The 15,455-nt window shown below is 34.6% G+C and overlaps 1 protein-coding gene across 1 annotated transcript; it reads right to left on the reverse strand.

Annotated features, from left to right (window-relative positions):
• Window positions 1-10,832: 10,832 nt before the first annotated feature.
• Window positions 10,833-14,069, reverse strand: LOC144569801 (F-box protein At4g22280-like). The gene is made up of 4 exons (XM_078320279.1): window positions 13,918-14,069; window positions 12,098-13,043; window positions 11,464-11,613; window positions 10,833-11,120 (listed from the first exon to the last, which is right to left on the reverse strand). The coding sequence occupies exons 2-4, from the start codon at window positions 13,034-13,036 to the stop codon at window positions 10,959-10,961; spliced, it is 1,251 nt and encodes a 416-aa protein (XP_078176405.1). The 5' UTR covers window positions 13,037-13,043; window positions 13,918-14,069; the 3' UTR covers window positions 10,833-10,958.
• Window positions 14,070-15,455: the final 1,386 nt, after the last annotated feature.

Raw genomic sequence — 15,455 nt, forward strand, 5'->3', positions numbered from 1 at the left:
AGTGCTCTATCTAATCGAGAAAATGTTGGGTTGGGTCGCCTACTCGACCAGGTGAACTTCCTTCCCTGTAGCGGTACATCCAGTAACCCCTCATCCGAGATGAAATTGTTGAATTGTTGCATTGTACTAGCATTTCTGCCTCCTCCCGTGGATTCCTCATTTGAGCGGAGCATATTGAAATCACCTATTATGATCCATGGATAATTATTTAAATTTCTTAACTGCCTCAGCTCTTGTAGAAATTGCAATTTGGTTCGATCTTCTTGTGGTGCATATACCCCTGTTACAAAAAAATTAAAGTCACCAATTCTAAGGACCACACTTACAGTCCAGTTGTTAACATATTTTGTCACACACGAGTATGCAGTGCTCCACGCGAGCACCACACCTCCTCTCGACCCTTCAGCATCAAGTGCAATAAACTCACGAAATCTCGAGGGGCACACTTGCCAAACAGTTGATCTGAATTGTTCAACATGATCTTCGTATGGAATATGAAATTTATTTGCATACCAAATTTTATATTTATTTGAATTTTTTAACTAATTTTTTAGATAGGTAGAAAAATATCTTAATTTGAAAATTGTGAACCATCTAAAAGTAGCGATTTTCTACTTATCTAAAAAAATAATAAAAAAATTCTAAAAAATATAAAATTTTGTCTACAAGTATATTTTGATATAAAGATTGTGTTTAACGGTTCGGTTCGACTATTTGAACTTTAAAAATAGAGATACAGATCCATAGCACGGATTGATCCGTAATATGCATATTACTACAGCCTCACTCTTTGATAACTAATTTAAATAACCATACCTTTTGCTAAAACGAGGAAAGAAACTATTAATAAGGAAACTCTCACCGAAATAGTACAGTAAAAAAGAAAATAAACCAACAGAAAACATCAAATTATATAACCAAATAAACATCGAACTATTTAAAACGAATAGAGATATTATGGTTTTCTCAATGGCAAATTGTTAGTTACGGGCTTACGGCTAGTCTTATCTTTTTTTTTTTTTTTGAATAAACTGACAGATGCTGTGGTTGTTGTATTAAAAATAAAAAGCTCAGAGGGTACATCATAGTTTTTGCAATGCAAAAAATTATATCCTAAACAAGTATATAATTCCATCGTAAAGTATTTTCTCCACTTTTCCCCTGTGCCTCCCATCCTTTGCTTCAGACCCGTTAACCCATTAACCCATCTTAACAATTTCTCTTCCAAAGAGTGGCCTCATGTATTATCCACTGTACCGTCACATCTAATGCCACCTTCTTATTTTCAAAGATCACCAGATTTCTATTCTTCCAAATCGCCCAAATTGCACAAGATGAGAGAATCGGTTCTCGCATGGACACCTCAGTCCAGGCCTCTTCAATCGTTTGACAGCGATTGTTTATGGAAATTCCCAATCTCCTCCAAATAGCTTGAGCGTAGGTACACTGAACGAACAAGTGCAGAGCTGTCTCCACCAATTGTAGGTCGCACATTGCGCATTCCTCTTCGCATCTGAATTTCCTTCGAGTCATGACCTCCCTAGTGAGTACCTTGCCTTTGATTAGCAGAAAAAGGAACAACTTAACCGTTGGAGGAATTGCAAATTTCCAGATATTCACATGCCGCCATCCAATTTTCCCTGCAGAGATCATGATGGTGTAGGCCGAATTGGCGGTGTAGATTCCAGTTTCCGTCCATCTCCAACGAAGGACATCGTCCTCCTCTGACAAGGTTACCCCCTGTGTCGGAAGAGACCGAGACTCTGCCGCGGCCCCAAGTGAAATTCTCCTAAATTGAATCTGAAGTCCCATGTTGGCTAGTATCCCTTGCCCCCAATCGTGAAACCAATAAGAAATTGTGTATCCATGCCCAGCAAACCACTCAGTCGCCCAATCAAAAATCTCTTTAAGTCCCAGTAACTGGTTCCAAAAGAAGGAGCCCTTCTTCGTCCAGATTAAGAGCCCCAGTTGCCGTAAGTTGATTGCTCTGAGATTTGAAATGCAGATTAACCACATTGAATTGGGATCGGCATATGGTTTCCACCACCATCTCAGAATAAGCGAGATGTTTCTCAATTCGAGGTCCGGCAAACCTAGACCTCCCCATTTGGTTGGTAAAATTGCCATTCTCCAATTGCATAACGAAATGTATCTTCCCTGATTTTTATGGTGTCCCCACAAACATCTTCTTCTTGCTCTGTCAATTCGGGAAATTACCCATTTAGGTAGCCTGAAGCAAGTCATGTGGTAAATCGGAATAGTTGACATTACGGACTGCACTAATTGGAGGCGACCTGCTCTAGAGATTAGCTTGGTCTGCCAGCCCGTCAAGCGGTTCTCAATTCGCTCAATGAGAGGAATAAAGAGCTCCTTTGTTGGTTTCCTGATTGTCAGAGGCATGACGAGGTACATTATTGGGAAATCCCCACGTTGACATCCTATGATTGCCTTAACCAGTCCAATTTTGTTGTCAAGAACGTTTATCGGAATGAAACTGCTTTTGTTGAAGTTGATCTGTAGCCCAAAAACAGAAGAGAAGAGGCGAAGGATCAGCTTAATGGAGATTAAGGAGGTGACATCAGCTCTCACAATGAGGGCTGTATCATCTGCATACTGATGAGCTACAATTGAACTTGCAATCCTGCGAGTAAGGGGTCTGTGCAAGATTGAGTTCAAGTGTTGGACCATGCGTTGAAGCACATCCACTGCTATGTTGAATAACATAGGCGAGAGTGGATCGCCTTGACGCAAGCCCCTCTTGTGTACAAATGAGTGGGAGAAGTCTCCATTGATGCAAACTCTGGAGGTGGAAGTGGTCCAGATCTTCGCCATTTGGATAATTTGGCATGTCAATTTGGCAATTTGGCATGCTACAATGCAAGGCAATAAATAGGAATTTGCCATTTGGATAAGATCGCGCAATATGATCTTAATTGAATTTTAGTTTCTCAATGCTATGCTCTCTCATGGAATAATTAAATAACGGTCTCAACAGTACAATCAAATAATTAACTAAAACAGTTTTGCTGTAAATATGAGGCTGCCAAGCTGCTTCTCTATAAATTAGAAAGACGCCTTTACTTTTTTTCTTTTCTTAAAATTTCCAAATGTTTTTTTATTTATTTACGGTTAGTGGCTTAAATTAATTTTGAAATGTTATAGATTGTTATTACAAAGTCAACAGCCTCAGCCCTCAGGCAACTTATACAATAATTAATTACCTGCTGGACCTGCCAATGGATTATCGTAACTGGTCGTGTCAATAAATTAATTAGTAGGGACAGATATCCTGGACACGAAAAGCTACACCTGAACGACACATGAAATCCAAAATATATATATATATATATTCGGGGGCATATTCCAGCTGAGAAGTAGCAATTTTCGCAATTTTCGCTACGTGTTCAAAATAAATTTTTAAAAAAACGGAAAAAGAAAGATTCATATTCTTTGTGGCATCTTTCTTTTACTGAAGACTTTGTGTGGCGGGTCCTCATGATTCAACTTATAAAAGATTGGAAAAAAAAAAAAATTAATACCTAGTTTTGGGTTCGACTCTACGAACAAGACCAGCGGATCCTTCTGAGAGCAGAGCAGAGACCGGTGCGGACAGAGCAGAGGAAGGAGAAGAGAGGTTCTCTTCGGCACAGAGATAACAGAGCACATCGACCATGCAAAGTCGGCCTACAATGGTAGGGTTCGTCTCAGGCGGGCCCCACAAGGCCACAGCACCGCCACCTCGTTTCAGAAGGGAGAGAGCCTCAGCAACGGTGGCAGTCGGAGTCAGCGATCTCAGCGCTGGCTTGCCGATGCACAAGTCGGAAACATTGTATGAATTCAGGAGGCTTACTGCCATGCACAAACAACCGCGCGACAGAGGAGAAAGAAAGAAGAGGAGGAGAGGAACTGATGAAGAGAGCGGTTCATTGAGGGGAGGGATTATATTTATATAGAATGAGGTAACTGCATATGGGGTAAAGATATTGACACAAAAATGTTTACTTCATTCAGCGCACAAACCATATCCAATGCTGTTTTGATTATATAGTTAGTGTGCTGTCTTAAGTCTAAAATGCTCTGTTAAAACATTTACCTCTCCAGTTACTTTACTTTTCAATTCTGAGTAACCTAAGAGGACTAGGACTAGGAATTTTTGGCAATAAATTTTCAATATTAAAGATGTTCCATTTTTTGTTTCCTGTTTTTTGATTTTTTTTATTTACCATCTCAATATTTCAAAATTTTAACATTATCATCGATTTGTCAAAAATTAATATCTTGCCACGTACGCAGAATGAGACTGCACATCATTTTTTTTGGATGCACAGATCTAATATGTGCAACAAAAAAATTATATTTGTCAATCTGCACATCATTTTTTATGAGTGCGCAGATTCAATCTGCGCATCAAAAGGTCATATTTTTGTTCAACCGAACAACTACAAGAATTCTAACAAAAAAGAAAATTTGGTGTGCAAATTGAATCTGCGCACTCGCTAAGAATGATGCTTCAGTCTGTGCACGTGGCAAAATATGAATTTTTAAACAATCTATAATAAAGTGTGAATTTTAAAAATTTAAAGTGGTAATTAAAAAAATTTCGGCCCCGTTTTCAATGAAAAACATACTCAAACTGAAACCTCCGTTTTTTGCAATATTTTGGACATGCGCGAAACTGAAAACAAACATTGCATTAATCGCCTGACTATTAATTTAATTCAATTAATAATCTAATGAAGCTAGAAATAAGGGTAAAATTTTTAACATAGCAGTTTTGACTTCATACAGCGCAAGAAATATAGAATCAAAACAATACTGCATGTGGTTAATGCGATGCCTGAAGCCAAAAATAATCTGTTAAAAATCTTTACCCAGAATAACTACAAATATAATGCAATTGTTTCGGATAAAAGAAAGATCAAACACGTATGGTTATAAATCGAGGGTAATTATAATTTCCCCCACCTATCCATTCCTCATTTCATCCCCCATCTAACTTTCTATTTTAACTATAACTATAACTACTATTTTTAACAACCTTTATTTATTTCATCTTTCTCCCTTTCTCTTCCACCTCCATTTTCCTCTTTCACCTCCATATTATTCTCCCACCTCCGCCTCCGCCTCCCTCTCCCACCTCTGCCTCTCCCACCTCCATCCTCCACCTCCGCCTCCCACCTCCATCTCTCACCTTCACCTCACCTCCGCCTCTACCCCCCTCTCCCATCTCCGCCTCCCACCTCCTCCTCCTCCTCCGTTTTTCCATCAATAAGCTCCCCTCCCTCTTCCACCTCCCACCCTCTCCCACCTCGAAATGATAAATACAATAAGCTCCCTCCCTCTTACACTTTCGCATCGGTTTTTTTCCCTCTATGCCTGCTGCTCTCGCTCCAGCGAACGTTCTGTCGGAGATCATCCGTTACTCCATCCCAATCAAGCACGCCTCTACCATGAATGAATACTTCAACGTATATGAATGAATACTTCAATGTGTATGAATGAATACTAGAGCACGTCTCTACCGGGTCAGATCTGTCACTGTCGATCGTATCAAAATAATTTTGTATATGTATATGCAATTAATCCTTTTCATGTTTATGTTTCCCCTTCCTCATGAAGTAGCGAGTTTTGCAAAGAACAACACTTTATTAATGGTGAATTAGGCCACTCCGTATTAAATAAATGACATAAAAGAAAATTTGAAAAAAAAATAGAGATATATGAATGAATACTTCAATGTGTATAAATTAATACTTAATATCTTATGTATGAATACTTGCGTGATAAGATATTAATACTTGTGCAACAGACAACTCGAAAGTATGTCATCATGGATCTCATTTGAAAGATAAAATTGTGTAGAAAATAATGTTCGTGGTTTTAGATTTGCAAAATTCTTCACAGATCGTCAAAAATATTGGTTAGATTGAACGAAGAAAAAAAAACTCACCTCTAAAAACGTGTAAAAAATGGATGAGTGATGTGTCCAGTTTTTATATTTACACTTACACAACGAAGATTAATATTTTCTCGATAAAAGATGAATACTTGTGCAACAGACAACTCGAAAGTATGTCATCATGGATCTCATTTGAAATATAAAATTGTGTAGAAAACGTTCGTGGTTTTAGATTTGAAAAATTCCTCATAGATCGTCAGAAATATTGGTTAGATTGAACGGAGAAAAAAAAACCACCTCTAAAAACGTGTAAAAGATGGATGAGTGATGTGTCCAGTTTTTATATTTGCACTTGCACGACGAGAATGAATACTTTCTCGATAAGGATGAATACTTGTACAACGGACAACTCGAAAGTATATCATAATGGATCTAATTTTAAAGATAAAATTATGTCAAAAACATTCGTGGCTTTAAATTTGCAAAATTCCTCACCGATCGTCAGAAATATTGATTAGATTGAACAAAGAAAAAAAAATCTCACATCTAAAAACGTGTCCAGTTTTTTTTTTTAAATACTTGATATATTAGGTATGAATACTTGATGTGTTATATATGAATACTTGATGCATTATAGATGAATACTTGCGCGCGCCAGTTGTAAAATCTTTCAAATATTATGTGGTTCTCAAATAGTAAGTGATCCCCCTATATAGTTAGTAATTATTGAAGTAGTTAATGATTGAAGGATGAAATGAGAAATTGTTACAGGGGATAGTTAGGTGCTCCCATAAACCTATTAGCATCGACTGGTACACTGAACCACGAGACAAAAATATGCCGATACAAGATTCCAATTAAAATGTATACCTTTGATTTTTTTTTTTTTGTTTGTTGTTTGTTAGTATGACACGTGTTCACATGAGAGAGCGATAAAATAATGTATTTAATTTGGTCAAAGAGAGATGCAACTTGCAACTTACCTTTTCAATTTGGAAAGGCTGTCAACAAAGTACCCAACTGGGTTAGTTTTGATTTTGTTCTACGTCTAACCCCGTTTGTTTACATTACATCCCTTCTATTCTAGATATATTTTCCAGTTGGCCCCTAAAAAAATTGTAATTTGCATTAGCCCCAGAATATTTTTGCTTTGAGTTTAACAAATCAAATGCTGTTCATGGGCTCATATGGCTCATCGTGTCTCGTATTATACCTTAGTTTATAAAGTCTAAACTGTTAATTTGAATCGCTTAATAGGATATTTATATTAAAATATATTCAGAGACCAAATTTTTTATTTTTTTAGATATGTACAAAATCGATATTTTTGAATGATCATAAACAATGATTTCTATCTATTTTTTTAGTAAAAAATTATAAAATAAAATATATAAAATGATTTCTAAATATATTTTAATATGGATATAGAGTTAACCGGTTAAATCAGTCCGGATTTTGTCAAAAGTAATTTTTTTTTTAAATCTTTGCAAAAGCTGTAAAGTCATAAGGAGATCTAATTGAACTCTTGATTTTTGAATAACTAACCATCTTAAGACTTTTTTTTCAAACCAACTGTGCTATATCCCCTTTCTCAGAAGACAAATAATTCAAATTCATATACCGCATTAAACTAACCTCAATCACTCAGGAGCAGAATCTAACTTCCTATTATAAATTACAATTCAGACTTGATTCATTTTAAAAGAAAAAAATTGCCCTTGTAGTTTCAATTGTTTCTCTATCAAATTTTGTCAATATTTAAAAATTAGAGTATCTGTCCGTTTGGTGTACAAATTGGCGCAATTTTAAATTCAAATCACCGGCGGCGGCCAAATAGAGTTTCAACTTTAAATTTAAAATTTGACTTGAGAAGAACATTTATGGAATATGACTAATAAATGGTGCCAGAGTCCGAATCCTCTGCATTACCTTACCGTTTGAATTTGAATAAGCACCGTCTGATCATAATTCATATCAATCCGATATAAAGCAACCATTTTACATACATGGTGGAGACAATATATACTTCAAAGAGTAATTGGTTTTATTATAAAATATATATATATATATATATATAAGGATCAATCTAAAATTACTAAAAATTAATATGTGAGGTCAAATTAAGAAACATACTGTATTTTAATCTAAAACATAACATATCACTGTCAATATTTTTGAAAATAAAAAAATGTAAATGGACTCATTTTCTATTAGTGCATCAGTCCCTATACAGAGTTAATTGACAAGAATTTATTATAATAAAATCTTCAAAATTAAAAAAATAAAGTTTAAATTCAAATCTGGCATTGGAGAAATGGTCTACATGATGAATATATTATGTTGAGTGAGTCTATGGTACTATGCATATTACGATTTGTTATCGTGCTACGGCTCTATATTTGAGTTTTCAAATCGTAACGGTCGATCCGAACCGTTCATCTTGTTCTCCATATTAATATGTGTTTGGAGACCAAATTTTACATTTTTTGAAATTTTTTTACTATTTTTTTAGATTTATTGAAAATCACTGTTTTTGGATGGTCCAGAATTTTCAGATCAAGTGATTTTCTAAATATCTAAAAAAATAGTAAAAAAATTTCAAAAAATGTAAAATTTGGTTTCCAAACACATATTAATATGGAGAACAAGATGAACGGTTCGGATCGACCGTTAGAATTTGAAAACTCGAATATAAAGTCGTAGCACAGTAACAACCCGTGATATGCATACTACCATAGACTCACTCTATTATGTTTGTTAAACATAATGAAATTGATTGCATGTATTAACATTCATCACTGTGACTTACATTTTTTAATGATGTAAAATTCATGAGGTGACTTGTAATTGAAATTTGCATTTCATATTGAGATTTTCAAAAATGAGGTGACTTGTCCTAAAAATTTCTTTAATAAATTCAACGAAATGAGAGAGCACTAATTAGGGACAGCTAACAACAAGTCTCAGGTATTAATTAAATAATAACTTTTATACATGGCATGTAATAACGTGTTGAACAAGCAATTTAGAGGGTTGTAATCATGTAGACATGTCAATCACATTAAAAATTAATAAATAATAATTTATAGACAGAGAGAATAGAGTAGGTCTGATGGACATCAGATTTATTTTTAGATCTAATGATATCTAATACCATCTGATTCGTATTAAGATCTATGTGCATGGAAATTGAAGCAGGCACGCACAAATATTAAAGAGAAACTCACTTATCTTAATACAGATTGGACGGTGACTGAACCTATCGAACCAAATTAAGTAGGTCCATTGGACATCGGATCTACTCTTAAGTACTTAACAGGATGGCAATGTAAGAAAAAAAAAAGTAAAAAAAAAAAACCACCAAAAACAAATGCATCACTATCGTATTGTAATTATAATCTAGCAAGTTAGCTAGTCATGGAAATAATGCAACTTTTTTTATATTTTAGTAATTTGAATATTAATTCATAAATAAAGGAGAAGATTACCATATTTTTTCTATGCACTAAAACATTAAATATTTCTAAAAAAATCATGCTACGATTTTTTTTATTAATATTCATCTCAGAGCATCTCCGTTTCTACAATTGTAATATATAATTTAATTTAATTATCCCAATAGAAATTTAGTAAATTTCATGTTTTTATTCATGTAATTTTAATTTATCAGCTGGTGCATGCAGTACTGGAGAAAAGTACAAATCAACGGTTCAAATGGAGAAAGAAATGGAGGTATCCCAAACCGAGATGATGGAGAGTGGGTCAGACCGAGCCCAACAAAAGCAGAAGAGAAAATCGGGCTCGGAAAATAACCAAGGCCCAACTGGAAGATTACGTTTAATTATCTATGAAGATTAGGTTCAATTACATGATTTCAGATTTTGAAGCCTTAAAGGTTGAAGAAATAAAATTACTAATACAGTTTATTTCATTAATCATTACTGCCGATAAATAATTAAATGCATGCAATTTGTTTTTATTTTTATTTTTTTTGTAACAGGCAAAAATAATATTATTTGTATCTTAAAGTATCGAGAGAATAATTAATATTGAGATAAATCAAGAGCTATGTATCATTCTCTAAATTCATCGATTGTCTCGGATAGTTCATCTGGCTCATAGTCATCCGGGTGTGAGTCATCAGATGAGGAACCCACTATTCGTAGGATCAGGAGGAATGGGAGCTATACAACAAGGATGGGGAGTAAAAGGCAAGATGCCATTGTGTGCCATGAATGGAGCTCGCTTGTGGTGGTCATGGTGCAGGCATTGGCGCACCGGGTCGGGTACATTTGGGTCGTAGATGAGGAGTATGGGCTTGTCGGCATTGTGGAATTTCTGGATATTCTTAATGTTTTTCGGGAACAGTTTAGAGAATCCAGCTCTGGGAAAACAACTGTAGGTGTAGAGGGCTAGAGGAGGCTATTTAGTGGTGGTGAATATGGGTCTTTTGCCGTTGGAATTTTGTTTGTTTATGCTCGATTTAACAATTTTAGGCTTTCATTTTTGTAGGGGTTATCTGTTTAATTGTGTTGAGATTGCGGTTAAATTAAGAATTTTTTGAACGATGTGAACATTGATGTCATAATTTTGGTAGAGAAATTTAATTTACTACAATTGCCATTTTTTACTTCTTTGGTAAATTCAGAGTTGCCTGGTATAGCATCCTCCTCCTTGGTTAATACAATTATTTACTAGTATTCTCTTCTCTTGTAAAAAATACTAATTTACAGCTTCGGTCTTAAAATGAATTCTTGATTTTACACAAGGAAAAACAGAAAAGACTTTGCATTAGCAAAATCAAAACAGAATTTTTACAGTGTACACTTCAAACAAGGTATAATATGAACAAAACATTACAAATATGAGTGACGCCTCAACAATTAGTAAAACCTTGCACATGATTTGGGTGAACTTCAGGCAACAAGGATCGGTGTTACATTGGATTATATTACTACATGTGAATCATACACCCACAACATATCACATATTAGATGATATTAATACATGGAGTCATACATCAAAGCTCCCCTAAGTTAAACAAGATGAAAGACATAATTTAAAAAATAATTTCACCAATGATCTTAACATGGGCAAGCAATTTGTTGATTAGCTTATAAAAAAATCTATTATCATTTCCAAATCCTACAATTCTAACTGTCTTAAGGAACTCTCGCTGGACAAATGCATCTCTCGGTTCCTCGTCTAAAGTACCCCGTGCCTTCAGTAGTAAAACAAAAAACAAAAAAAGTTATATATATTTCATTGATCATAGATCCTTCTACAAGGGCTTAATTGTGGAGGCAATTATGAATAGCACCTTGTATTACACAGCGTTTACTATATTGTTAACTTCCTGATCTAAGTTCATTTCATGTAAATCTATTGACTGTAAATACTCCTAAATACTCGAAGCTTGTCATTTTTTTTTCGATAAATTTGAACTTTCTGCCATCTCATTAGTTGACTTTGTGATTGTCACCCTCTCAATTGAGGCATGTAAAAAGAATTTAGTAGTGGCAACATCGATTGATTAGTGAGAGAAAGAGAGAGAGAGGGCTTACATGCTTGTTTTCTAAGATGAGCTCCTCTAGTTTAGGTGAGTGATGGAGGAAATATGGTACAAGATCAAAGACATAGAAACTCCAAGTCACAAGTTCCAGGCGCTTTAAGTTGTTGAAGATGGGGCAACTAGAAAAATCCTTCTTCTTTACCTATTTTCATTACAGAGTACAAATTAAAACTATATTCCCGAGAAAAAACAAAAAGAAAAATCATAAAGCTAATTACAAATGAAAACTTTGGATGCTTATTATAGCCACATGATGTGTTTACTCCAAGAACCACAAACATATATCATGGACACTTAAGATTCTAAATTGTATCCAAATTATAATTGAAAACAAAAATCATTTTGTATTTATGGCACACATCATCAAGAACCAATCAATTTAACATGATGCTTTTTAAATTTTATTGTAGCATGTGAAGTCAGGCAAGTTATTTAATAAATGAAGTCATGCAAGTTAGTTTAATATATATCCTAATAAACAATTGGGGTATGTACCGGTCTTGGGTAGACATTGTAGTGCATATAACACGAGCAGGGTGTTGGGTTTTCATTAGTTCAGAAGTACCTAAAATAAGGCCAACAAAGAGTATATGCAAAACTTCAAATATATTGCAAACAGAAAGTACCTGTCCCTCGAGGCAACGGAAGTGAAGTTGTAAGCTTTCAACATTTGAAAGGTCGTGAATAAGCTTCGGTCCCCTAATAACATATTTATCCTGATCATACCAACCGAGAAGAAAGATGGAGGCATAAACTAGCGATGGCATATTTAGCAACATAATTTCCCCCATATCCATGACACTAATATCCAAATACAGGAGATTAGGCGTGGAAATCTGTAATTTCATTCCATCATTCACACTATAAATTTCCAACTTCTTCAAAGAGTTGGAACATATCTCAATGATGCCAATATAACAACCTTCTAGCCGTAAGTCTTCAAGCACAGGACACCCCAACAAAAGCTTCTTGAAAGAGTCATCGCTCATTGTAACCCCACAAAGATTAAGGGTTTTAAGGCAAGGAAGGTTCATTGAGTTGGGTTCTATAGCTACAGAATACGATGGTCTTTTATAGAGACACAGCTGGAGATATATTAGTGATGCACAACTGAAAATAAGATCAGTGTTTAAATTCAAATTTTCACGCAATCCCAATTTGACTGAGCACTCCCGAGGCTCCAACTTCATCACATCACCAATATATTTGGCAACAGCTTGAGTGTGAGGCCAATAAACCTGAGAAACCAACCAAAGTCGAAATCTATTAACACAGGTTGTCTCTCGTTTCTCCAACACACTTTTCACAAGTAGTTCAAATTTGTTCACAAACTCTATAGCCATTTCATCATCATTAATATCTACCAACCCAAACTCTTCAATGTCAAATTTCAGATCCGGCACAGAAGCCCATGTTTTTATCCATCTTTTGGACAAGATGCATGTCTGCACGGCCTCTCTTGTAGTAAGAAAAGATAGGATATGCGTGCGAACATCATCAGGCAAGCTACTCATCCTATCAATGCCAAAATTCTTCTCTCTACCACATCTATCGATATTCGTCATCTTTCACCTTCACAAAGCAACAGGCTTTAATGAGTTGCAGTGTTAATCACTTCTCAAATTTCAAGAATTAAGATTAAAAAAAACCTACAGATATCAAGTGTTACAAGTACAATTGTGATCTAGCTCCCAACGAAACAACCACAATCATACACATGATTTAAGACAATAACCCAAATAAGAAAAAAAAAGAGTATCCATAATATATTTTTGTTTAAGAAAATATCCAAAGTAAAACAAAATTATTTTTCAGAAAATCTTTTGCATATATACTTAGTTTGATTTTTGTACTTTGAGATGAAATTTTTTATTTGAGGTCTCATACTTAAAATATTATACATGTCATTGAATTAATAACTATACAATTTTCTATTAGTATATTAATGACTCCTATTTATATTCTACACCCTTCGTTGTTGGTAGTACCTTATTTAGAACTATCTTCTAGAAAAATACCGTTATCATTTTTCAATTTGTAGCCTTTTATGCTCTTCTATTAGTTGGTTTTCACACCAAGTTCAATAATCCACCCAATTTATAATGTTTAGTTGTAAAACATCAGTTCACAGTGTATGCAAATCTTTATTGTGCATATGCATTATGCAACTTAAAAATTTGTATTTCTAAAATTCTAAATTTTTTTACCATACCCCAGATCTTAGATAGCATCATTAACAAATCTCCAATTTCATAAAAATTCACATAACAGCTACGAGTATGAAGTATGAACCAGTCAAACCCGGGGAAATCAAGATAATCAGATCACAACCTCCAGATCCAGTAACGAACCAAGCAAGAAAGCATGCATTGAAACTTTAGGTCAGCCATTAATGGCTATTTTACCCAAAATCAAACAAAACTTATAAGAGAAAAAGGACTTGTACCAGTATGAAGAGGAATCAAGCGAAGGAGGGTCTCGATCTAGCACTTCTCCCTCAGCCCTGCCTCGGTCTCCATTAATGGCTATTTAATTTTGATTTGGCGACTAAGTTTTAAGAAAAATGGAGAGATTGAGTTTACCTCGAGGAGAGGCAGTCGATTGTAGGGTTTATGCTTTAAGATTCGTTCGACATTAAAACGATGATGCAGATTAGCAGATGTCATTCTAGACTGGAGTCTGGAGGGTACCGCACTGGATCTGAATCTGAGTTCGAGCAGGAGGTGAGATGGATCGGTCTGGGCCAAACAAATGGGCCTTTGTAAGTGATTGATTAGATGTTAACAATTATTGAGAGAATCTGGTATTAAATATGGCCATTTAGTAGTAGCTTCTGCCATTAAATGACTGGGCCTTTGTAAGTGATTGATGATGTACCATAATTTGTTTTAGGAATGAACTTAATTAATCTACATCATCTCAGCAAATTAGTTATCTGTTTGATTCTCAAAGAACAAGAGACTATCCATATCAAGTAATATAGGTCTATTAGCCTTGTGAATTGCAGCTTTAAAATTATCACTAAAATGTTGACATACAAATTAGGGCCAGTGATGGCTAGAATCATCAATCAAACACAAGTTGCAATTATACAAGGTAGATGTATTCTTCACAATGTTGTTGTTAGTTAAGAAATAATCCATCATGCTGTGCAAACTCAGCAGAAAAGAATTGTTATTAAAATTGACTTTGAAAAATTATATATATGATAAAATTAATTGGGAGTAATTGATTGAGATTTTATTAGTAGGAACTTTGGGGTCAAATGAGTTCAATGGATAAAACAATGATTACTCAGTTTTCAGTCTCGTGTTAATATTAATGGATCCTCACTCTTTATTTTTTTACTGTAAAATAGGTGTAAGACAGAAAGATCTTCTTTTCTCTTTCTTGAACATCTTAACAGCAGGCACTCAGAGTAAATTGTTTAACCTAGGGAGGAATTTAAGATTAGTATATTCCGGGCTAATTAAGGTCCAACAAACAATTCAAATATTCAATTAAGAAATAAGAACTCAAATTAAACTAGTTAACTTCTAAGATGCATGGTCCCCAGATCGAAGTTTTCTCATCCATTGACCGAAGAAATCCTGTCATGAGTCAATACTCAATACCGTATATAGTCATTTATCCGTATATTTCCGCCGCAATTATTGAAGTTGTGATTTGATCCGTGGTAACATTGAAAATCGACGAAGAAATTAAGATATCTTTGTTATTATGTTCTTTTTTCTACGGACTGGCCCGTTGATGAAAACGCTATACTTAGAGAAAGTACTCAATTAGGTATGTTCATCTGGTTCGGTCTAAACTGAATTAAAATAAGTAAATTAAAGTTTTATTTGATTTTCAAAAATCAAACAATCCAAACCCAAATATAATAAGAATCCAATAAGAACTGAACCGAACAAACTGAAGTAAATTTCGGTTTGTTTGGTTGAACTAAAATAGGATATTAATTATAAAATAATTTTTTTTAATCTT

This window comes from Carex rostrata, chromosome 2 (genome assembly GCF_964058835.1).
Source record: "Carex rostrata chromosome 2, lpCarRost1.2, whole genome shotgun sequence".
Lineage (NCBI taxonomy): Eukaryota > Viridiplantae > Streptophyta > Magnoliopsida > Poales > Cyperaceae > Carex > Carex rostrata.